The sequence below is a fragment of the Triticum dicoccoides genome, chromosome 2B (genome assembly GCF_002162155.2).
Source record: "Triticum dicoccoides isolate Atlit2015 ecotype Zavitan chromosome 2B, WEW_v2.0, whole genome shotgun sequence".
NCBI classification, from domain to species: Eukaryota; Viridiplantae; Streptophyta; class Magnoliopsida; order Poales; family Poaceae; genus Triticum; species Triticum dicoccoides.
In genome coordinates, this window is record NC_041383.1 from 553470329 (window position 1) to 553496532 (window position 26204).

Consider the following 26204-nt stretch of genomic DNA (forward strand, 5'->3'; position numbering starts at 1 on the left):
TAAGCTTCCACTTCAATTGGTGTAGGCGCCATAGGAACAACTTCCTATGCCCTGCTACACACCAGCTGAAGTGACGGTTCAATAACCTCATCAAGTCTCCACTATCCTCCCACTCAATTCTTTCGAGAGAAACTTTTCCTCGAGAAAGGACCCGATTTTAGAAACAATCCCTTTTGCTTCCGGATCTGAGACAGGAGGTATACCCAACTGTTTTTGGTGTCCTATGGAGATGTATTTATCCGCTTTGGGTTTGAGCTTATCAGCCTGAAACCTTTTCACATAAGCGTCGCAGCCCCAAACTTTTAAGAAACGACAACTTAGGTTTCTCCAAACCATAGTTCATACGGTGTCGTCTCAACGGAATTACGCGGCGCCCTATTTAAAGTGAATGCGGTTATCTCATCTCTATGATCATATCATAGACATTTTATCCTCTTGTCACGATGATCTTCAACTTCACTCTGAAATTACTTGAACCATTCAATAATTCAGACTTGTGTTTCATCAAGTAAATATACTCAGTATCTACTCAAATCATCCGTGAAGTAAGAACATAACGATATCCACTGCGTGCCTCAGCACTCATTGGACTGCACACATCAAAATGTATTACTTCCAACAAGTTGCTTTCTTGTTCCATTTTACTGAAAATGAGGCTTTCAGTCATCTTGCCCATGTGGTATGATTTGCATGTCTCAAGTGATTCAAAATCAAGTGAGTCCAAACGGTCCATTTGCATGGAGTTTCTTCATGCATATACACCAATAGACATGGTTCGCATGTCTCAAACTTTTCAAAAATGAGTGAGTCCAAAGATCCATCAACATGGAGCTTCTTCATGCAGTTTATACCAATATGACTTACATGGCAGTGCCACAAGTAGGTGGTACTATCTTATATCTTTTGGCATGAACATGTGTATCACTACGATCGAGATTCAATAAACCATTCATTTTAGGTGCAAGACCATTGAAGGTACTATTTAAATAAACAGAGTAACCATTATTCTCCTTAAATGAATAACCGTATGGCGATAGACATAATCCAATCATGTCTATGCTCAACACAAACACCAGATAACAATTATTTAGGTTTAACACCAATCTCGATGGTAGAGGGAACGTGCGATGCTTGATCACATCAAGCTTGGAAAACTTCCAACACATATCGCCAGCTCACATTTAGCTAGTCTCCGTCTACTCCGCGGCCTTTTATTTCGAGTTACTAACACTTAGCAACCGAACCGGTATCTAATACCCTGGTGCTACTAGGAGTACTAGTAAAGTATACATTAACATAATGTATATCCAATATACCTCTATCGACCTTGCCAGCCTTCTCATCTACCAAGTATCTAGGGTAATTCTGCTCCAGTGGTTGTTCCCCTTATTACAGAAGCACTTAGTCTCGGGTTTGGGTTCAACCTTGGGTTTCTTCACTAGAGCAGCAGCTGATTTGCCGTTTCATGAAGTATCCCTTCTTGCCCTTGCCCTTTTTGAAACTAGTGGTTTCGCCAACCATCAATAATTGATGCTCCTTCTTGATTTCTACTTTTGCGGTGTCAAACATCGCGAATATCTCAAGGATCATCATATCTATCCCTGATATGTTATAGTTCATCACAAAGCTCTAGCAGCTTGGTGGCAATGACTTTGGAGAAACATCACTATCTCATCTGGAAGATCAACTCCCACTCTATTCAAGTGATTGTTGTACTCAGACAATCTGAGCACAAGCTCAACGATTGAGCTTTTCTCCCTTAGTTTGCAGGCTAAGAAAATCGTCGGAGGTTTTATACCTCTTGACGGGGGCACGAGCCTAAAATCCCAATTTCAGCCCTCGAAACATCTCATATGTTCCGCGACGTTTCGAAATCGTCTTTGGTGCCCCAACTCTAAACCGTTTAACTGAACTATCACAGTTATCAAAACATGTGTGTCAGATGTTCACAACATCCACAGACAACGTTCAAGGTTCAGCACACTGAGCGGTGCATTAAGGACATAAGCCTTCTTCGAAGCAACGAGGACAATCCTCAGTTTACGGACCTAGTCCGCATAATTGCTACCATCAACTTTCAACTGAATTTTCTCTAGGAACATATCTAAACAGTAGAACTAAAGCGCGAGCTTACGACATAATTTGCAAAGATCTTTTGACTATGTTCAGGATAATTAAGTTCATCTTATGAACTCCCACTCAGATAGACATCCCTCTAGTCATCTAAGGGATTACATGATCCAAGTCAACTAGGCCGTGTCCGATCATCACGTGAGACGGACTAGTCATCATCGGTGAACATCTTCATGTTGATCGTATCTACCATACGACTCATGCTCGACCTTTCGGTCTCTTGTGTTCCGAGGCCATGTCTGTACATGCTAGACTCATCAAGTTAACCTAAGTGTTTCGCGCGTGTAAATCTGGCTTACACCCATTGTATGTGAACGTTAGAATCTATCACACCCGATCATCACGTGGTGCTTCGAAGCAACGAACTTTCGCAATGGTGCACAGTTAGGGGGAACACTTTCTTGAGATTTTTATGAGGGGTCATCTTATTTACTACCGTCATTCTAAGCAAATAAGATGCATAAACATGATAAACATCACATGCAATCAAACAGTGACATGATATGGCCAACATCATTTTGCTCCTTTTGATCTCCATCTTCGGGGCTCCATGATCATCATCGTCACCGGCATGACACCATGATCTCCATCATCATGATCTCCATCATTGTGTCTCCATGAAGTTGTGTCGCCAACTATTACTTCTACTACTATGGCTAACGGTTTAGCAATAAAGTAAAGTAATTACATGGCGTTGTTCAATGACACGCAGGTCATACAATAAATTAAGACAACTCCTATGGCTATTGCCAGTTGTCATACTCATCGACATGCAAGTCGTGATTCCTATTACAAGAACATGATCAATCTCATACATCACATATCATTCATCACATTCTTTTGGCCATATCACATCACATAGCATACCCTGCAAAAACAAGTTAGACGTCCTCTAATTGTTGTTTGCATGTTTTACGTGGCTGCTATGGGTTTCTAGCAAGAACGTTTCTTACCTACGCAAAAAACCACAATGTGATATGTCAATTGCTATTTACCCTTCATAAGGACCCTTTTCGTCGAATCCGATCCGAGTAAAGTGGGAGAGACTGGCACCCGCTAGCCACCTTATGCAACAAGTGCATGTCAGTCGGTGGAACCTGTCTCACGTAAGTGTACGTGTAAGGTCAGTCCGGGCCGCTTCATCCCACAATACCGTCGAAACAAGATTGGACTAGTAACGGTAAGCATATTGAACAAAATCAATGCCCACAACAACTTGTGTTCTACTCGTGCATAGAAACTACGCATAGACCTAGCTCATGATGCCACTGTTGGGGAACGTAGCAGAAATTCAAAATTTTCTACGCATCACCCAGATCAATCTATGGAGTAATCTAGCAACGAAGGAAAGGGGGCTGCATCTACATACCCTTGTAGATCGCTAAGCGGAAGCGTTCAAGTGAACGGGGTTGATGGAGTCGTACTCGTCGTGATCCAAATCACCGATGATCCTAGTGCCGAACGGACGGCACCTCCGCGTTCAACACACGTGCTGCCCGGTGACGTCTCCCATGCCTTGATCCAGCAAGGAGAGAGGGAGAGGTTGGGGAAGACTCCGTCCAGCAGTAGCACGACGGCGTGGTGGTGGAGGAGGAGCGTGTCACTCCAGCAGGGCTTCGCCAAGCACCGCAGGAGACGAGGAGGCAGAGGGGTAGGGCTGCGCCAAGAGAGAGATCAAATCATGTGTTGGGCAGCCCCCAAACCTCAAGTATATATAGGGGGGAGGATGGGCTGCGCCCCCACCTAGGGTTCCCTCCCTAGGGGTGGCCGCAGCCCCCAGATCCCATCTGGGTGGCGGCCAAGGGGGGAGAGAGGGGGGGCGCACCTAGGGTGGGCCTTAGGGCCATCTGGACCTAGGGTTTGCCCCCTCCCACTCTCCCTGCGCCTTGGGCCTTGGTGGGGGGCCCACCAGCCCACCTGGAGCTGTTCCCCTCCCACACTTGGCCCATGCAGCCTTCTGGGGCTGGTGGCCCCACCTGGTGGACCCCCGGGACCCTCCCGGTGGCCCCGGTACATTACCGATAGCACCCGAAACTTTTCCGGTGACCAAAGCAGGACTTCCCATATATAAATCTTTACCTCCGGACCATTCTGGAACTCCTCGTGACGTCCGGAATCTCATCCGGGACTCCGAACAACATTCGGTAACCACGTACATCTATTCCCTATAACCCTAGCGTCATCGAACCTTAAGTGTGTGGACCCTACGGGTTCGGGAGACACGTAGACATGACCGAGATAACTCTCCGGCCAATAACCAATAGCGGGATCTGGATACCCATGTTGGCTCCCACATGTTCCACGATGATCTCATCGGATGAACCACGATGTCGAGGATTCAATCAATCTCGTATTCAATTCCCTTTGTCTAGCGGTATAGTACTTGCCCGAGATTCGATCGTCAGTATCCCGATACCTTGTTCAATCTCATTACCGGCAGGTCTCTTTACTCGTTCCTTAACACATCATCCCGTGATCAACCCCTTGGTCACTTTGTGCACATTATGATGATGTCCTACCGAGTGGGCCCAGAGATACCTCTCCATCACACGGAGTGACAAATCCCAGTCTCGATTCGTGCCAACCCAACAGACACTTTCGGAGATACCCGTAGTGCACCTTTATAGCCACCCAGTTACGTTGTGACGTTTGGTACACCCAAAGCATTCCTACGGTATCCGGGAGTTGCACAATCTCATGGTCTAAGGAAATGATACTTGACACTAGAAAAGCTTTAGCATACGAACTACACGATCTTTGTGCTAGGCTTAGGATTGGGTCTTGTCCATCACATCATTCTCCTAATGATGTGATCCCGTTATCAACAACATCCAATGTCCATGGTCAGGAAACCGTAACCATCTATTGATCAACGAGCTAGTCAATAAGAGGCTTACTAGGGACATGGTGTTGTCTATGTATCCACACATGTATCTGATTTTCCTATCAATACAATTATAGCATGGATAATAAAGGATTATCATGAACAAGGAAATATAATAATAACTAAATTGTTATTGCCTCTAGGGCATATTTCCAACACTCTGTGATGGTGGAGCTTTCTGTATCCTCCTCTCACGCTTCTCAGGAACAGGTTCATCCGAGCTGCTGGCTGCACCTTTGCTAGATGATTCCCCCTTAGCGGTAGTTTTTGCAACTTCGGCTGGCGTGCTGAAACTGGCAGGTGACATGTGCCCCGCACTCTGAACTACATCATTTTTCACTGCCCCCTCGACAACTTCATCGAAGTCCATATTGCCCCAGTCAATTCCCCACTCAATGTCACCGGTGGCAGCTGCATTTGCAACCCCCTTATCCTCTGCTGCCTTGCCCTCCTCGCCTGTTATTCCTGCTGGCTCATCTATCCCAAGATCGAAAGGTGGAGCTGGATAGTAATCATCCCACACAGCGCTCCCAGACTTTGATCTTTGTAGCAATCGTGCTTCTTCACCTGAATCGCATGCTGCTTTGTTTGCTGGTAGATTGATGGCAGCTGATGTCCGTATTACAGGTATGGTGCCAGCAGAATTACTCCTCGCGAGCGGTGGCGTCGAACCTGGGCTCACACACTTCTCAAGGAGCTTGTTGATGTCCCTAACATCATCCAGTGAGATTTCTTTCCCCTTTGCAGAACATGCTTGCTTGTTGGGGAGTACCAGAGGCTTGTCTGTTGAGTCCTGGGCAGTTGCTTGCTCCTGCTCAGGGGTTGCTTCCTCAAGCACAGCAGTTGCCTCCGTACTTTGCATGGGAGGGGCTGCTGATTCCTGGGCAGTTGCTGCCTGCATGCTCACTCTGGTTGCCTGAGTTTTTTGCTGAGTTGCTTCAAAAGTAGCACCAGTTGCTCTGTTTTCAGCCTTTGCTGACTCAGCAATTGCTCTATTTTCACTCTTTGCTGATTCAGCACTTGCTCTGTTTTCAGTCTTTGCTGATTCAGCAGCTGCTTGTTTTTTCTGTTCAGTTGCTTGCAGAATATGATCAGTTGCTGTGTTTTGCTTCTTTGCTGCTCTTTTCTGGTAAACCTTGTTTTTTGCTGGTGATGTTGCTTTCTGACTTGCCGCTTCATCTGTCGGCCTCTGAGCTGTCGGAGCTTGCTGGCTGGTTGTCGTAGTTGCAGCACTTTGAACAACCACATCCTCTCTTCCTTTTGGAGACATAACACAGGCCTTAACTGTCTTATGGCTCACTTTCTTGACCTTCCTTGTGGCAGCCGCTCCAACTCCTCCTGCAAGCTTTCTTTCCTTCTCTTTTTGGTCAAAACTTGGTAGTTCCAACTCATCTACCATCGTCTCAGGGCACAAATCCATCACGGAGAATTTTTCCTTAGTTGGCATCGCAGGCATCGGGAAAAGAGGGATATCATGGGTCTCGGGAATGACCTGTTTCTGTCTGTACTGGGTATCTCCAATCCTCACCACATCTACAGCTGAAATGACAGGCCCACTCTGAACCTCAAACGGCTCCTTCCGCATGTCCATCTTAACGAAGCTGCTCTGAAAAAAACTGTCGGCACTTTGGATGCTTCCTTGTGTGCTCTCGACGGACATCGTTTCCTCTGCCTCACTTCTTTCCTTGCCAGTGCACTTGAGTCTCTCCATGATGGTGCTTAGCGGCACCTCGTCGTTGCAACTGCCCCCACGCCACCCCGGATTTTGTGCACCTCCCTCATCATCACCACCTCCCTTGCCGGGCTGGTCGGTGCTAGCATTGCCGCCATTCCCGCCATCATCCTTATCTTCACCCCCCCTTCTTCCCAGCCCCGCCATCTTGCTCTGCATCATCATCTTCATCCTCTTTGTCTTCCTCCTCTTTTTCCTATTCTTCACTCTTTTCATCATCCTGTTTCTCCTCCGATTCCCCCTCTTTCTTATCTGGTTCATTCTCTTCATCATTGCCCCTTTCCACATTTCTCTCCTTCTTTTCGTCCCGTTCCTCTTCATCATCCTCCTTCCTGTCCTGCTCTTCATCTTCAACATCATCCTCATCATCGTCTTCCTCATCTCCACCATCTTCTTCACCAGCAAGGGGCGGCTGTGAGTTGTCAGCGTCCATGTGCTGTGAATCATATCGTCATATTCTCTGGCTGCTAGCAGGCTGCTGTATGACAGAGCATCATCATCATAGTCATCGTCATCGTCATTGTTGTCCTCATCATTATCAGAACTCTCCTCTTCAGGACTGTCCTCATCTTTCCCTTCCTCCTCTTCTTCTTCTCCTGAAGATTCAAATTCTTGCTCGTCGGATTCCTCCTCCTCATCATCGGACGCCAAAAGTGTCTCCTTGCACTAACTGCTACTGCCCCTTGTATTCTTTTGCTTTGCAACCTTCTGCTATTTCGGACTTGCTGCTGCCTTTTTCTGCCGTGATTATTGACGTATGCTTGCGACCCTAGAAACACTTGTGCCTGCTGGTTCAACCTCCTCCTCTTCCAACTTGCCCACCCCTTGAACAAACCTCTGAATTTGGACTGATATTTCAGAGCACGTATCATGGACCAGCATTGACAACCTCTTTGTTTCTGCAAAAATACAAAAATACAAAACTCGAAAAGATGAGCAGTCTATACAACAACAATGATAAACGAAAAAAGCACTCCCATTCTTATGAAAAGGGCAAAACCATGGTGACACCAGAAAATACATTGATGTTGTAGTTTTGAGGAAGCCTCGCAACAACAAACTTCTGGATGTGATCCATGCTCCCAAAAACACTATCTTCTACGCATCTCGAGAACTCGGCTTTGAGTTCTTTGTTGTAAAAAATGTACATGATAAACTCAGTTAGCAAAAAAGATCAAACAAAGTTCAAAAAAGAGGAAATGAATGAGCAACTGCCTCCCTAACTTAGGGCAAATACAAGCACTATTGATGGCAACTGCAATTATGGACATCACAAAAACCTACAGCACCTACAGCAACCCCCCGATAAAAATTGAGCAACTACAGAAACTATAAATTATTGGCAACTGTTGCTTAAAAAGACTAATGTAATTGGACATGTATGACTACTTGGAGACAAAATGATGAAGATTACCATGTGAAATTCCATGTAAAAAACTATCATGAAACTAGCTTCAGAAAAGCAACTAGCTTACTAAAATTAGGCAACACAATCCCTATAGGTGGGCAACTGCATAAAAAAATCAATCAACTACAAAAAAATCTGTTCAGACAGTAAAGTGATCTATACTTGCAGATTAGGAGATTGAATTTGTAGTAGTAATTCTTGGCCTATTGGTTTTCATTTTTTTCCTTTTTGGCTTGGTCGTTCCATTCATGTTGTTACAGTCCAGTCCATTGGGCAAACTGCAATGTACCAAGTGGTTTGGGTCTCCCTTCTTGACCATGATGAATGCATCATGTGCAACTATGTATGTGTCATGTGTGTAGAGAGAGCAAGAGTCATTTGTAACAAATGATCCATTTGTTAAAGAAAAGGTATCATGTTGATGAGAGAGAGGTGAGATGGATCTGGAATTTGTCTCATGTTTATGGATAATTTAGCTCGCGAGACTTGACTTGATGCACCTAATACTAACATGACTAACATGATGTCACTTCCATCTTGGCACAGTTTCCCTGTTTTGCATTGCTCCATATGCTTGCTAAACTGTGGACCTTTTAATCACCAGGCCTAGGCTTCCTAAAATTAGGCAACACAATCCATATAGGTGGGCAACTGCATAAAAAATCAAGCAACTACAAAAAAATTCTGTTCAGACAGTAAAGTGACACTTACTCGTAACTTTCCATAGACACCCTTCCTAATCATGTCCTTCTTAATTACTGCTTTGATCAGACCTTCATTCCATGCTTTGACCCTTGGAAGAACAGTTGTCATCCTCTCATCCACATAATCCTTATGGACTGTCCTAAAGTCCAGGTCAAGCGAGTCAAGGTATAGCAGTTGTTTCAAAAAAATAGAGAACACATGTCAGTTGCAAAAAAACCTATTCAACTTCAGCTTGAAACATATAACGCGAAATGAAAAATGAAAAAACAAGGGGGGAGGCCTAGATCATTTTGCCACTAGGTGGGAAAGGCAGCAGCATATAGTATTCTTGTCTCCAAAACCCATGAAAGCAAGCCTAAGTTGGTCGACGACAAACTAGCAAACATTTGAATTCACAACCTCACGTGGATTCAGCGCAGCTGAGTATGTGCGCGGTGACACCTTCAAGCTGGTCGTCGGTGCAAGAAAACAGCTATAAACAACAACCAGCCAAGCACTTAAGAACTTGTCGTCCGCAACAGCTCCCATATCATTTATCATTTTGCAGCACTCGGTCACTGATGGCGCGGGCCCTGTCGGGATGTCGTACATCTCATCGAACAACCTAACTACGTCTGGCTCCACTTCATATGCAACCTTCCTCTGCCCCCTTGGCAAACTCCAGATTCTTTCTACCCTTGCTGCATCAACTGGGATTTTCCCCCTATATGGGATAACAAGCTGCGACGACTCTGGATCATAACACTTCGTCACAAATTTCACATGATCTCCTTTCATTGTTCTTGTCCCGATATCAAGCACACCACCAAAGCTTATATCACCAATGGCATCCTTTTGTGTATCATCGAGGCCACTGTTTAGGAGAAAAAGTCTTGAAGGTGATGCCCCGTTCCTCGGTGGTGGCCCACTGCTACCAATCTGCATACAAATTTAAAAAATGAGCAACCCACTATATTAAGCTGAGCAACTCACTGTACTAAACTAAGCAACTAGATCTATAATGAACTGCAACTGTTAGTACTAAACTAGGCAACTGCTACACTTCTATTCTGCTGCTTATCAAAATAATAGGAGTGCATATACAAAAAGAAAATCCCATGCTGACTTGAGCATTACATATTCAAGGATGCCTCCCTTCTTTCAAGTTTTTCATAAGAAAAATACCTCATCCACAACTTTCTTCGCACGTTTCGAATTTCTCCCTCCTTCATCACGAGGGCCGGAATCACTACCCCGTTTCCCCGCCCGACCACCCCGGGCAGAATTGGTGGCCCGTTTCCCTGCCCGACCACCACATACAGGATCCTGATTAGCCCGCCTGCGCTTGTGTCCAACATTACTCCTTGCTGGTTGAGCTGCCACTTCTTCTCCCTCATTTTCACCATCAGTTCTACCCGCATGCCTTTTGCTTTTCGGAGCCATTCTGTACAAGAAAACACAAAAAAAAACATGTTCATGAAAACAGATACAACCAGATACAAAAGCCCTATAACTCAACTACTCAAATGATACTGCTTGCATTTGGAGTTAACTGTTGGAAATATGCCCTAGAGGCAATAATAAATTAGTTATTATTATATTTCCTTGTTCATGATAATCGTTTATTATCCATGCTATAATTGTATTGATAGGAAACTCAGATACATGTGTGGGTACATAGACAACACCATGTCCCTAGTAAGCCTCTAGTTGACTAGCTTGTTGATCAATAGATGGTTATAGTTTCCTGACCATGGACATTGGATGTCGTTGATAACGGGATCACATCATTAGCAGAATGATGTGATGGACAAGACCCAATCCTAAGCCTAGCACATAGATCGTGTAGTTCGTATGCTAAAGCTTTTCTAATGTCAAGTATCTTTTCCTTAGACCATGAGATTGTGCAACTCCCAGATACCGTAGGAATGCTTTGGGTGTACCAAACGTCACAACGTAACTGGGTGGCTATAAAGGTGCACTACAGGTATCTCCGAAAGTGTCTGTTGGGTTGGCATGAATCGAGACTGGGATTTGTCACTCCGTGTAAACGGAGAGTTATCTCTGGGCCCACTCGATAGGACATCATCATAATGTGCACAATGTGACCAAGGGGTTGATCACGGGATGATGTGTTACGGAACGAGTAAAGAGACTTGCCGGTAACGAGATTGAACAAGGTATCGGCATACCGTCGATCGAATCTCGGGCAAGTATAATACCACTGGACAAAGGGAATTGAATACGGGATCTATTGAGTCCTTGACATCGTGGTTCATCCGATGAGATCATCGTGGAACATGTGGGAGCCAACATGGGTATCCAGATCCCGCTGTTGGTTATTGAGCGAAGAACGTCTCGGTTATGTCTGCATGGTTCCCGAACCCGTAGGGTCTACACACTTAAGGTTCGATGACGCTAGGGTTATAAAGGAAGTTTGTATGTGGTTACCGAATGTTGTTCGGAGTCCCGGATGAGATACCGGACGTCACGACGAGTTCCGGAATGGTTCGGAGGTAAAGATTTATATATGGGAAGTCCTATTTTGGCCACCGGAAAATGTTCGGGATTTTTTGGTATTGTACCGGGAAGGTTCTAGAAGGTTCCGGAGTGGGGCCCACCTACATGGGGGGACCCACATGAACGTGGGTAGTGGGGGCAAGGCCCCACACCCCTGGTCAAGGCGCACCAAGATCCCCCCTTAGAAGGAATAAGATCATATCCCAAAGGGATAAGATCAAGATCCCTAAAAAGGGGGGATAGCAATCGGTGGGGAAGGAAATGATGGGATTTCTTTCCTTCCACCTTTGCCAACGCCCCAATGGACTTGGAGGGCAAGAAACCAGCCCCCTCCACCCCTATATATAGTGGGGAGGTGCATGGGAGCTTCACCCTTCCCCTGGCGCAGCCCTCCCCTCTCCCAAGTCCTCCTCCTCTCCCGCAGTGCTTGGCGAAGCCCTGCAGGATTGCCACGCTCCTCCACCACCACCATGCCATCGTGCTGCTGCTGGATGGAGTCTTCCTCAACCTCTCCCTCTCTCCTTGCTGGATCAAGGCATGGGAGACGTCACCAGGCTGTACTTGTGTTGAACGCGGAGGTGCCGTCCGTTCGGCACTAGAATCTCCGGTGATTTGGATCACGACGAGTACGACTCCTTCAACCTCGTTCTCTTGAACGCTTCCGCTTAGCAATCTACAAGGGTATGTAGATGCACTCTCCTTCCCCTCATTGCTAGTCTCTCCATAGATAGATCTTGGTGACTCGTAGGAAATTTTTGAATTTTTGCTACATTCCCCAACAGTGGCATCATGAGCTAGGTCTATTGTGTAGATTATTTGCATGAGTAGAACACAAAGTAGTTGTGGGCGTTGATTTTGTTCAATATGCTTACCGTTACTAGTCCAATCTTGATTCGGCGGCATTGTGGGATGAAGCGGCCCGGACCGACCTTACACGTACACTTACGTGAGACAGGTTCCACCGACTGACATGCACTTGTTGCATAAGGTGGCTAGCGGGTGCCAGTCTCTCCCACTTTAGTCGGATCGGATTCGATGAAAAGGGTCCTTATGAAGGGTAAATAGCAATTGGCATATCACGTTGTGGCTTTTGCGTAGGTAAGAAACGTTCTTGCTAGAAACCCATAGCAGCCACGTAAAACCTGCAAACAACAATTAGAGGACGTCTAACTTGTTTTTGCAGTGTATGCTATGTGATGTGATATGGCCAAGAAGAATGTGATAAATGATATGTGATGTATGAGATTGATCATGTTCTTGTAATAGGAATCACGACTTCCATGTCGATGAGTATAACAACCGGCAGGAGCCATAGGAGTTGTCTTTATTTATTGTATGACCTGCGTGTCACTAAACAATGCCATGTAATTACTTTACTTTATTGCTAACCGGTAGCCATAGTAGTAGAAGTAATAGTTGGCGAGACAACTTCATGAAGACACGATGATGGAGATCATGGTGTCATGCCGGTGACGATGATGATCATGGAGCCCCGAAGATGGAGATCAAAAGGAGCAAAATGATATTGGCCATATCATGTCACTATTTGATTGCATGTGATGTTTATCATGTTTATGCATCTTATTTGCTTAGAACGTCGGTAGTAAATAAGATGATCCCTCATTAAAATTTCAAGAAAGTGTTCCCCCTAACTGTGCACCGTTGCGAAAGTTCGTCGTTTCGAAGCACCACGTGATGATCGGGTGTGATAGATTCTTACGTTCACATACAACGGGTGTAAGCCAGATTTACACACGCGAAACACTTAGGTTGACTTGACGAGCCTAGCATGTACAGACATGGCCTCGGAACACAAGAGACCGAATGGTCGAGCATGAGTCATATAGTAGATACGATCAACATGAAGATGTTCATCGATGATGACTAGTCCGTCTCACGTGATGATCGGACATGGCCTAGTTGACTCGGATCATGTAATCACTTAGATGACTAGAGGGATGTCTATCTGAGTGGGAGTTCATAAGATGAACTTAATTATCCTGAACATAGTCAAAAGATCTTTGCAAATTATGTCGTAGGCTCGCGCTTTAGTTCCACTGTTTAGATATGTTCCTAGAGAAAATATAGTTGAAAGTTGACAGTAGCGATTATGTGGACAATAGAAAGCTTATGTCCTTAATGCACCACTCAGTGTGCTGAACCCCAAACGTCGTCTGTGGATGTTGCGAACATCGGACATACACGTTTTGATAACTACGTGATAGTTCAATTAAATGGTTTAGAGTTGAGGCACCAAAGACGTTTTCGAAACATCGCGGAACATATGAGATGTTTCGAGGGCTGAAATTGGGATTTCAGGCTCGTGCTCACGTCAAGAGCTATAAGACCTTCGACGATTTTCTTAGCCTACAAACTAAGGGAGAAAAGCTCAATCATTGAGCTTGTGCTCAGATTGTCTAAGTGCAACAATCACTTGAATCGAGTGGGAGTTATCTTCCAGATGAGAAAGTGATGTTTCTCCAAACTCATTGCCACCAAGCTACTAGAGCTTCGTGATGAACTATAACATATCAGGGATAGACATGATGATCCTTGAAGTATTCGCGATGTTTGACACCGCGAAAGTAGAAGTCAAGTAGGAGCATCAATTGTTGATGGTTAGTAAAAACCACTAGTTTTCAAAAGGGGCAAGGGTAAGAAGGGATACATCGTGAAACGGCAAATCAGTTGCTGCTCTAGTGAAGAAACCCAAGGTTTAACCCGAACCCGAGACTAAGTGCTTCTGTAATAAGGGGAACAACCACTGGAGCAGAATCACCCTAGATACTTGGTAGATAAGAAGGCTGGCAAGATCGATAGAAGTATATTGCATATACATTATGTTAATGTGTACTTTACCAGTACTCCTAGTAGCACCAGGGTATTAAGATACCGGTTCGGTTGCTAAGTGTTAGTAACTCGAAATAAAAGAGCTACGGAATAAACGGAGACTAGCTAAAGGTGAGCAGACGATATGTGTTGGAAGTGTTTCCAAGTTTGATGTGATCAAACATCGCACGCTCCCTCTACCATCAAGATTAGTATTAAACCTGAACAATTGTCATTTGGTGTTTGCGTTGAGCATAGACATGATTGGATTATGTCTATTGCAATACGGTTATTCATTTAAGGAGAATAATGGTTACTCTATCTATTTGAATAATACCTTCAATGGTCTTGCACCTAAAGGAATGGTTTATTGAATCTTGATCGTAGTGATACACATTTTCATGCCAAAAGATAGTAATGATAGTACCACTTACTTGTGGCACTGCCATGTAAGTCATATTGGTATAAAACGCATGAAGAAGCTCCATGTTGATGGATCTTTGGACTCACTCGTTTTTGAAAAGTTTGAGACATGCGAACCATGTCTATTGGTGTATACGCATGAAGAAACTCCATGCAGATGGATCGTTTGGAGTCACTTGATTTTGAATCACTTGAGATATGCAAATCATACCACATGGGCAAGATGACTAAAAAGCCTCGTTTTCACTAAGATGGAACAAGATAGCAACTTGTTGGAAGTAACACATTTTGATGTGTGCAGTCCAATGAGTGCTGAGGCATGCAGTGAATATCGTTATGTTCTTACTTCATAGATGATTTGAGTAGATGTTGAGTATATTTACTTGATGAAACACAAGTCTGAATTATTGAATGGTTCAAGTAATTTCAGAGTGAAGTTGAAGATCATTGTGACAAGAGGATAAAATGTCTATGATATGATCATAGAGATGAGTATCTGAGTTACAAGCTTTGGCACGCAATTAAGACATTGTGGAAATTGTTTCACAATTAATACCGCCTGGAACACCATAGTGTGATGGTGTGTCCGAACATCATAGTTGCACCCTATTGGATATGGTGCGTACCATGATGTCTCTTATCGAATTACCACTATCGTTCATGGGTTAGGCATTAGAGACAACCGCACTCACTTTAATTGGGCACCACGTAATTCCGTTGAGACGACAACGTTTGAACTGTGGTTTGGAGAAACCTAAGTTGTCGTTTCTTAAAAGTTTGGGGCTGCGATGCTTATGTGGAAAAGTTTCAGGTTGATAAGCTCGAACCCAAAGCGGATAAAATGTATCTTCATAGGACACCCAAAAAAGTTGGGCATACCTCCTAATTCAGACCCGAAAGCAATAGGGATTGTTTCTTGAACCGGGTCCTTTCTCGAGGAAAAGTTTGTCTCGAAAAGTTGAGTGGGAGGATGGTGGAGACTTGATATGGTTATTGAACCATCACTACAACTAGTGTGTAGCAGGGCACAGGAAGTTGTTCCTGTGGCACCTATACCAATTGAAGTAGAAGCTTATGATAGTGATCATGAAACTTCAGATCAAGTCACTACCGTACCTAGTAGGGTGACAAGGATGCGTACTGCTTCAGAGTGGTACAGTAATCCTGTCTTGAAGGTCATGTTGCTAGACAACAATGAACCTACGAGCTATGGAGAAGCGATGGTGGGCCCAAATTCCGACAAATGGTTAGAAGCCATGAAATCCGAGATAGGATCCATGTATTAGAACAAAGCATGGACTTTGGTGGACTTGCCTAATGATCGGCAAGCCATTGAGATAAATGGATCTTTAAGAAGAAGACGGACGTGGATGGTAATGTCACCATCTATGAAGCTCGACTTGTGGCGAAGAGTTTTTCACAAGTTCAAGGAGTTGACTACGATGAGATTTTCTCATCCGTAGCGATGCTTAAAGTCCGTCGGAATCATGTTAGCATTAGCTGCATTTATGAAATCTAGCAGATGGATGTCAAAACGAGTTTCCTTACCAGTTTTCGTAAGGAAAGGTTGTATTTGATACAATCAGAAAGGTTTTGTCGATCCTAAGGATGCTAAAAGGTATGCAAGCTCCAGCGATCCTTCCATGGACTGGAGTAAGCATCTCGGAGTTGGAATATGCACTTTGATAAGATGATCAAAGGTTTTGGGTTTATACAAAGTTTATGAGAAACTTGTATTTCCAAAGAAGTGAGTGGGAGCACTATAGAATTTCTGATGAGTATATGTTGTTGACATATTGTTGATCAGAAATGATGTAGAATTTCTAGAAAGCATATAGGGTTATTTGAAAGGTGTTTTTCAATAGAAAACCTGGATTAAGCTACTTGAACATTGAGCATCAAGATCTATGAGGATAGATAAAAAATGCTTAATGGTACTTTCGAATGAGCACATACCTTGACATGATCTTGAAGGTGTTCAAGATGGATCAGTCAAAGAAGGAGTTCTTGCCTAAGTTGTAAGGTATGAAGTTAAGAGTTAAAGCTCGACCACGGCAGAAGAGAGAGAAAGGACGAAGGCCGTCCCCTATGCTTCAGACGTAGGCTCTATAGTATGCTATGCTGTGTACCGCACTGGAAGTGTGCCTTGCCATGAGTCAGTCAAGGGGTACAAGAATGATCCAGGAATGGATCATTGGACAGCGGTCAAAATTGTCCTTGGAGTAAATAAGGACATGTTTCTCGATTATGGAGGTGATAAAGAGTTTGACGTAAAGTTTTACGTCGATGCAAGCTTTAACACCTATCCAAATAACTCTGAGTAGCAAACCGGATACGTATAGTGGAGCAACCATTTGGAATAGCTCCAAGTGGAGCGTGGAAGCAGCATTTACAATATGACCTAGAGATTTGCGAAGTACATACGGATCTGAATGTTGCAGACCCGTTGACTAAAACCTCTCTTACAAGCAAAACATGATCAAACCCCAGAACTCATTGAGTCTTAATCACATGATGATGTGAACTAGTTTAGTGACACTAGTAAACTCTTTGGATGTTGGTCACATGGTGATGTGACCTGTGAGTGTTAATCACATGGCGATGTGAACTAGATTATTGACTCTAGTGCAAGTGGGAGACTGTTGGAAATATGCCCTAGAGGCAATAATAGATTAGTTATTATTATATTTCCTTATTCATGATAATCGTTTATTATCCATGCTATAATTGTATTGATAGGAAACTCAGATACATGTGTGGGTACATAGACAACACCATGTCCCTAGTAAGCCTCTAGTTGACTAGCTTGTTGATCAATAGATGGTTACAGTTTCCTGACCATGGACATTGGATGTCGTTGATAACGGGATCACATCATTAGCAGAATGATGCGATGGACAAGACCCAATCCTAAGCCTAGCACATAGATCGTGTAGTTCGTATGCTAAAGCTTTTCTAATGGCAAGTATCTTTTCCTTAGACCATGAGATTGTGCAACTCCCGGATACCGTAGGAATGCTTTGGGTGTACCAAACGTCACAACGTAACTGGGTGGCTATAAAGGTGCACTACAGGTATCTCCGAAAGTGTCTGTTGGGTTGGCACAAATCGAGACTGGGATTTGTCACTCCATGTAAACGGAGAGGTATCTCTGGGCCCACTTGGTAGGACATCATCATAATGTGCACAATGTGACCAAGGGGTTGATCACGGGATGATGTGTTACGGAACGAGTAAAGAGACTTGCCGGTAACGAGATTGAACAAGGTATCGGCATACCGACGATCGAATCTCGGGCAAGTATAATACCACTAGACAAAGGGAATTGAATACGGGATCTATTGAGTCCTTGACATTGTGGTTCATCCGATGAGATCATCGTGGAACATGTGGGAGCCAACATGGGTATCCAGATCCCGCTGTTGGTTATTGACCGAAGAACGTCTCGGTCATGTCTGCATGGTTCCCGAACCCGTAGGGTCTACACACTTAAGGTTCGATGACGCTAAGGTTATCTATACTACTTATAAAAGAGCAAACATTATCTTCTTTAAGTGCACCCCAAAAAACGTACACGGATACATTACCACCGCATGATTAGTCCCATTAAACTCAATCTAACGGCTAGCCTTAACCGAATCTGTTCTCTGTGTGCACTTAGCAATTTACATTGATTGACCGGTCTCCACCGCGGAGGAAAATATGAAAGTCCATGCCTGGTCAATTAGGAAACTATAATCACGGACACATCCTATTAAGAAACTAATCACAGGCACATCTAATTATTAGGAAACTAATCACAAACTCATCCTATTATTAGGAAAAAAAATCACGCGTGCATCCTATTATTAGGAAAATAATTACGAGCCATCCTATTAGGAAATTAATCACGGACACATCTAATTATTGGGAAACAAATCATGGCTGCATCCTATTAGATAACCAATCACGAGCGCATCTAATTATTAGGAAACTAATCGCGAGCGCATCCTATCGTCTCCTATCAGGGAATCGTGATCGCGAGTCGCGAGCCGTCACCAGCCCACCACCCACGCGAGCCACAATGGGAGACACGCGAGGAGGAGTTGCGGCTTCCTTCGAACACACTTCTACTGACTGCAACGACTTCGTCCACATCCTGGGCATGCTCTCCGGGAACCACCGGCATCCGCGTCGACTTCGGCTCCATCCACAACACTCACGCTGACAACCACCCACCGTCGAGGTCCTTCAAGTGGGGGCAATGCTGAGTATCTCGGACCAGTATAAGCGGGCCAAAAAAATCTGCCCCCACAACCATGCATGTAGATTCGCCTAGTCGCCAACCATTATCGTCCCCAGGGCGGTGCAGGTCTCGGCCACTGTGAAGCAGGTGAAGCTAATCACGGCCCCATCTCACTCGCCCGAAGCCACCGCCGACTCCCTCAGCTCTAACGCGTGCTGCTCCGTTGGACACGCTTGTCCGGTACTCGCGCGTGGACGACGTCGTCCAAAGCTAATCCTGGTGCGTGGAGGCCGCCGCCTGAAAGCTGGACGACTGACTCACCTGCGTCAACAGTGCCGCCCAGCTGGTGAGAGGACACGGTCGCCGCGGCCGCTCGCACGCCTAAACGACGGAGACTCTCGCCTTCACGCGAACGCACCACACACACGCATTAATCAAGTAAGTATCGAGTGTTGTTTTTTTACTGTCATCGCTACCTCGCCGGTGGTGACACATCTAGAAGTACAGGAACTAGAGATGAGGCAATGAGAAACAGAGGAGCGTTGGAGCACACACAGAGACGTTCGCCTTCTTTCTTTCTTTATTTTTTCACTGATTTTCACGTACCTGCAATAGACATCCTTGTTTTTTTAAGTACTGACTACCGGTTATTACATGGCCAACTCACGACTACATAGTGAACTCACAGACAAATTCGCTGAACCAAGATCTTACTTGCAGTCATGAAATTACGTTTCACTGAAAAAACCCAGAAGTTTGCATAAGTTTTAATGAAAAAAAACTAAAGTTCGCATAAGTTTTACTAAAAAAACCTGAAGTTTGCATAAGTGTATTTGTTTGTCCAGCAGATACATGGCAACTGTAATTTTACATGAGCATTTTCATACCATCCTTATCTATAGTTGAGCTAACATGTTTTCCTGATAGAAAACTTGGACTACATACAAGAGAAGCAAAAACTGCATGTTGATTATGATGATGATGAATGTAGGATATTTTGTGGTCATGGTAAATTTCATATCATTTAGTACATAAATAATATTCACAATTTTATTTTATTACCATCAATTGTGTTGAGTTTCTTTCATATATATGTATTGACCCTCTTCTTTAAATTAGATGTGACAGATGCGGAATGAACTCATACCACATGATCGCATACGAGCAATTCAAGAGGAATTGGCGGGATTCTTTCTTGACCATGTCATATATAAAGACGGAGAATGCCATATGGAAGTTGAAATCGATTTTAGATGTTAGGGATTATAAGAGATGTTATATTGTATATATGTAGTAGTGTCGGATAGATATATACAGAAACTTGTTGTTCGATCAATCTCAGAGAAAGAGAGGTCACTTTTTTCTGTATATGTTCATGACGATTTTGTGTAATTCTTGACTGGAATTTGTTGGCACTGAAACGGTTCCTTAGTTTGTCCTAAGTGACATTTTTATGTGTGACTATACTTGCATAAATGTGTGCATATGAAGAATCATGATGAATCTTCAAAATAATTTTGAATTTTATACATTGAGAAAAGTGGGTGGTCTTTTAAATCAGGAGACATGTTGATTAAGAAGAAATGATATTTCAAATTATTTGTACGAGTTGGAAATAAGAGATCGTGTACTTTATAGGGAAATTTCAAATTTATGAATAAATTGTCTTGTATTAAGTTTAGTATAATATGTTAATCCAAATAGATGTGTATTGCGTGTGCACACTTATTAGTTCAAATAGACGTGTGTTGCACGTGCACACTTACTAGTAAATGAAGTTTGTATGTGGTTACCGAACGTTGTTCGAAGTCCCGGATGAGATGCCGGACGTCACGAGGAGTTCCGGAATGGTTCGGAGGTAAAGATTTATATATGGGAAGTCCTATTTTGGCCACCGGAAAATGTTCAGGATTTTTCGGTATTGTACCGGGAAGGTTCTAGAAGGTTCCGGAGTGGGGCCCACCTACATGGGGGGACCCACATGAACGTGGGTAGTGGGGGAAAGGCCCCACACCCCTGGTCAAGGCGCACCAAGATCCCCCCTTAGAAGGAATAAGATCATATCCCAAAGGGATAAGATCAAGATCCCTAAAAAGGGGGGATAGCAATCGGTGGGGAAGGAAATGATGGGATTTCTTTCCTCCCACCTTTGCCAACGCCCCAATGGACTTGGAGGGCAAGAAACCAGCCCCCTCCACCCCTATATATAGTGGGGAGGCGCATGGGAGCTTCACCCTTCCCCTAGCGCAGCCCTCCCCTCTCCCAAGTCCTCCTCCTCTCCCGCAGTGCTTGGCGAAGCCCTGCAGGATTGCCACGCTCCTCCACCACCACCATGCCGTAGTGCTGCTGCTGGATGGAGTCTTCCTCAACCTCTCCCTCTCTCCTTGCTGGATCAAGGCATGGGAGACGTCACCGGGCTGTACGTGTGTTGAACGCGGAGGTGCCGTCCGTTCGGCACTAGAATCTCCGGTGATTTGGATCACGACGAGTACGACTCCTTCAACCCCGTTCTCTTGAACGCTTCCGCTTAGCGATCTACAAGGGTATGTAGATGCACTCTCCTTCCCCTCGTTGCTAGTCTCTCCATAGATAGATCTTGGTGACTCGTAGGAAAATTTTGAATTTCTACTACGTTCCCCAACACTAACATCACTCATTTGGAGATGAACAAAACTCCATTTATTCCCTACCCAGAGATAACTCAACAACTGGATTGCTAGTGCTTGCAAAAGCAAATTGGTATTGAGAACTATGCAACTACTCATTATTTTGTGGCAACTAAAAATAAAGCACATAAAAAAAACTACCCATCACAAAAAGTCACATGTTCATCTTCATCACATTAGCTAAAAGATCAAAAAACACTCAGGCTTTGCCGCTTATTCATGAGAGATATCTCATCTCCTATTCATAGTTGCAATGAAGGACCGCAACTCGATGGTGGATATAAGCAACGTCATGTTTCATACAGTAAATTTAAAGAACACTACAAAAAGGATATCAACTTGGTGTTGCAAATCTAGGCAATAACTAAAACTAAAATCAACCAATCACAAAAACAATTTCCCCCCAAAAAAACAGTGCATCCCCTAACCCCTCCATGAACTGCCCAAGTCAGATGCATCCCCTGACCCTCCCCCTCGCAAATTTGTAGGAAAAAACCTAAGAAACCAGCATCAAATTTATGAAAAACTACCGAGGTAAGATGCATCCCCTGACCCCCCCCTCGCAAAATTTGCAGCAAAAAACTAAGCAACTAGCATCGAATTTATGAGCAACTGCCATAAAAAAATGAGCAACTGCCCCCAGTCAGATGCATCCCCTTGCCCCGCCCCTCCATTTCACAAATTACAGGAAAAATCTAAGCAACTCCATCGAAATTATGAGCACTTGCGTCTTGAGAAGCAAGCAACATCGAAAAAACGAATCCTATGCGCCAGTCACTAGGATTTGGTCGCGTGTATCCCCTTACAGCGACTCAATCCCGCCTACCCCCAGCACAAACCCACCCCTCCCCTCCCCTCGCCATAGCAACGCCACGCCCTCCAAAAGCATTCACGACGCGGAGCCCGAGGACGCCATGGACAACCTCGTGCCCGCCCCCTCACCGAAACCCTAACTCCATGGAGCGCAAACAGGGGAGCAGAGCGAGAAAAATAGGGGAGCAGGGGAGGAGGAAATAGCGTTTTACCTCCGCCTGCACCCGGCGACTCGCGGCGCTCGCGGACAGCCTCCCGCACCGGCGACTCCACGCCGGATCCACCACTGCAGCACCCCGCCTCGCCGCGCCGTTGCTAGAGGAGAGGAAAGGGAGAGGAAGAGGAGTTCGAATGAAATCTGCGGGGGGTGCGGGCGGTTTCGAACAAGACGAGCGGGGGGTGCGGGCGGGGGGAGCGATTTCGCCTGGAATAAAGGGGTCGGGCCCACCACTCGCCGCACGTTTCGCGCAATCCGTAACGGGCACTTGGTCTGGACGAATCGCGTGCAAGCACATCGTATCGGACGGCTGTAATCCGTGCGCTCGCGCCAGCGGACGAGCGCAGCTGCACAAGTCAGACTTTAGGAAAATATAATCTCCAGGGGGTGTGGGCCCCTTATCCCTTTCTCTTCCAATCAATTTGTCCCAACTAAGTAAGAAACAGCTCACGAGTGTAGCATTGCTCATTTGACGCAGAAACCCTAAAAAAGAAGTATTTCACGCAGGACTCGCTCAAACCTGAACAAACGGATGCGATCGTTTCGATCGAAGATCTAACAGACAGAAACTCGCGCTTGGTGGAGGGGGCTTGATGGTCCTGGTCGTTCACCCGGTTGAAAAGAGAAGAGACGGGAGGTCGGTTCCTTCTGCCTCGTACTACCGCCGTAACCCTAACCCTAACCCCTAGAGCAGATCCAGCCAGCCGCAGTGCGAGCGTCACCGGCGTCTCCTCCGCCCCCTACCTCAAAAAAGATAAAGCCGGAGAAACTGGAGGTAGGTTCTTTCCGCCTCGTCGTAACACCCTAAGCCATACATCAGATCTAGCCCGCCGCAATGCGAGCGTCGTCGGGATCTCCTCCTATCCCGACCTCGAAGGGGGAGGGTTTGATGGAAGTTGAATCGGATCAAGATCAGGATGATTGTGATGTGATGATTGAGCCTGCCGCTGCCCTCAGGGGTCTCTATGCGATGATGGTCTCATGGTGTGACCAATTCCTTGATATTGATATTGATATTGAGGAGGAAGGGGATAGATCCGTTCCTCCCTTGTTGATGATCCACTTTCCCCGTGAGTCCCTCAAATTATTTGCTTTATTTTGCTGGGATGCGTGCGCAATCTTTCTAATCATACAGTTTCAGGTCTTTTTGAGAGAGCATGGGGAAATAATCGCCTATATCCTCAAGCTTTAGATGACTGGTGTCCGTATCGTGCATACCTCCAGAAGTTCTGCGATCATAATGCTCCTCGTTATCATGATCCCGATGCCTACAAGTTGGTAATTAACATCTCTAACCTACCCCGATTGCACGAAATCAAAACAAGCGGATTTGCATGTACATGTGGCCATATATCTAGTTGCTAGCTCGCAGTATGTATCATTTAGAATTCTTGATCTGCACCAACTGCAAACTAACCCATGATTTCTCTCCTTAGGAAGTGTATGGATCAGGAAATTAGATTGAAGTCTGAGTGGCTGTACAAGCACACCCATGTCCCCCATGATGAGATCAGTCTGAGTGACAATATCCAAAACTGCGCTTATGAACTTATCCGTTCCAACAGCGGTGAAGGAGATTCTCCTATTTCCATGATCGCTGCCACAGTAAGCATCTAATTTGACTAAATAAACTTGTGCGTCACTTTAAATTTAGGATTTTATACCCTGTATTTAAATTTAGGATTTTATACCTTGGGCTTACTACTATCTTTGTGCCATTTATGAAACATTGCAATGGTCCAAAGTGTGTTGCGAAGGAGAGCGAGTTGATCGTTGAGAGGCTGAGCTGTCATCCCAGTCTTCTGGACCCTGAAGAATCACCCCACGAGAGCACACAGATACGGATGTTTGCCTTAAGTTGCATGAAAGGTTCTCAGGCTTGTTCTGATGCTGCTCTTCTGGTTAAAAAAGCTGCCCTGCTGGTATGTATGCAAAAAATCAAACCAAAATGTGTTATACTTCTTATTCAACTTCGTTGTAACTCATTACAAAATCATGATTTGTCAAGGGCATTACAATTGAAGCTGGCTTGATGACTCGGAACCTGAGGGATAAGTATTATGACTCCAACGTATCCTACCTGAACAGATTGATCCGGCGCTTTGCCTTAGAAGTTGTAAGGCAAAAATTTGACGGATCTCTTGAACATTCTGCTCATGATGATTATCGGTATGATTTTGTTGCTAGACTTGAAGAAGATGCTGAGAATCATTGTAGGTATAATCTGAGCAACATTTCTGTTGCTTTCTTGAGATAAGTTTTTTGTGTTGCTTTCTAATCATTTGAGTTGTGCTGCTGTTGTTTGCTTGGTACTAATGCTAGTATAAGTGTAAAATTGAGTGATACTGTCTTGGCTTTGTTAGCTCAGTAATACCATCTCTTACTCTACTATCTCCAGGGACAGCCTTGTAAACTCTGATCCAGCTTCTGAGGAGAAAGGAAATGTTGCATCATGTGCCTCCACATGCAGCAACGGAAACTGAGGTATGGTTGAACCCAGAAATCATTTTGATGCAAAAGGCAAACTAAATGAATGAACTACGGAACAGCAAATTGAAAACAATTTCATTTGCCTCTGGATCTGAAAAAAATGACACTTGATGTTTTGAAAATAGAAGAAGCTTTGCTGAGTTCTTCTGGCTTTGTGCCATCTAGCTTTCAGTGGAAAATGCGGCTGATATATCTTGGTTCCTCGTTTGATTTTGGTTATTAAAAACCCATTTATGCTGCTTACACTGGTTCAGAATTTTTATCTATTTACAAACAAGATTTGTTCTTTGTCTTGACAGATTTGAGTGCCCATCTGATTATAACATCATAGATTTATATCTCTTATGGGCTAAATATGTAAATTCTGTTTGTAAAAGGTTCTACTGTTTAGCTTCATTGCTATTTTTGCTGTAATCATTATTATATTCTCTGTACATCAGAACTAGCTATAAAATGTCTCTTTAAGAGCACATTTTTGCATTCTAATTTATTTTTTATATCGGCTATGAAATATCGAAATATAACAGAGGTCACATTTTGATGCTAATTTACTTGCTGCAGGAATGGATGGTGCCATGAAGGAGAAAGGGTTAGGAAAGATGGATCGCGATTTCATTTATGCTCCCTTCCAATTGGTGTACTGCATGAAGCGGACATGCTTTTCAAGCTATGTGTTGGGTTCAAGTTTAATTGTGTCAAACATACCTTTACCAATCTAGCATATATATTTGGACCAAATTCACCCCAATATTTTTGTGTTGATACCTTTATCCTCTCTTTCTCTTTCATATCTGTGGAAATAAGATGGGGTAGTTTTGTTTCGTGTCAACAGCTTTTACCAATCTAGCTTATATATTTTACGTCTCAAACAGCCTTTAGCCTATTTTGTTTCATGTCAACAGTCAAGACTAGCTGCTCGGCTCTGGTTAGTTTTGTTGCTTAGTTGTTTGGATTTGTATTGGGCTGGTGATTGGGAGCAGACCTGCCATCATAGGAAAGTTCAGCCTTTTCTGTATGAGAATGCCGGTACTTGTGGTGCTACTGGTGCACCGGACGCATTAGCACATTTTAAAATGTTAAAAAAAAACTAGCACATTGGCACAATATCAATACGTTCTTGGAGTTAAGCTTGTAGGATGGATCAAAATGTGATTTTATTGCTTATGCCCACTTCATGACT

At 44.3% G+C, this 26204-nt stretch overlaps 1 protein-coding gene across 4 annotated transcripts; it reads left to right on the plus strand.

Annotated features, from left to right (window-relative positions):
• The first annotated feature begins 23150 nt into the window (after positions 1 to 23150).
• On the plus strand, positions 23151 to 25893 carry LOC119364805. 4 transcript variants are annotated; one of them, XM_037630339.1, is made up of 7 exons: positions 23151 to 23309; positions 23676 to 23812; positions 23971 to 24139; positions 24280 to 24456; positions 24543 to 24751; positions 24933 to 25018; positions 25586 to 25893. In XM_037630339.1, the coding sequence occupies exons 2-6, from the start codon at positions 23727 to 23729 to the stop codon at positions 25015 to 25017; spliced, it is 726 nt and encodes a 241-aa protein (XP_037486236.1). In that variant the 5' UTR covers positions 23151 to 23309; positions 23676 to 23726; the 3' UTR covers position 25018; positions 25586 to 25893. The 4 variants fall into 4 exon arrangements, 3 of the variants coding, with proteins under 3 accessions (XP_037486236.1, XP_037486235.1, XP_037486234.1); XR_005175151.1 differs by having other exon boundaries at positions 23153 to 23604; positions 23975 to 24139; positions 24543 to 24747; XM_037630338.1 differs by having other exon boundaries at positions 23153 to 23604.
• The last annotated feature ends 311 nt before the right edge of the window (positions 25894 to 26204 follow it).

Coding starts and splice junctions, on each gene's coding strand:
- LOC119364805 (XM_037630337.1), top strand. CDS start 23,370: ATGCGAGCGTCGTCGGGATCTCCTCCTATCCCGACCTCGAAGGGGGAG. Junction 23,605..23,675: donor GTTGATGATCCACTTTCCCC/GTGAGTCCCTCA, acceptor ATACAGTTTCAG/GTCTTTTTGAGAGAGCATGG. Junction 24,752..24,932: donor GATGCTGAGAATCATTGTAG/GTATAATCTGAG, acceptor TACTATCTCCAG/GGACAGCCTTGTAAACTCTG.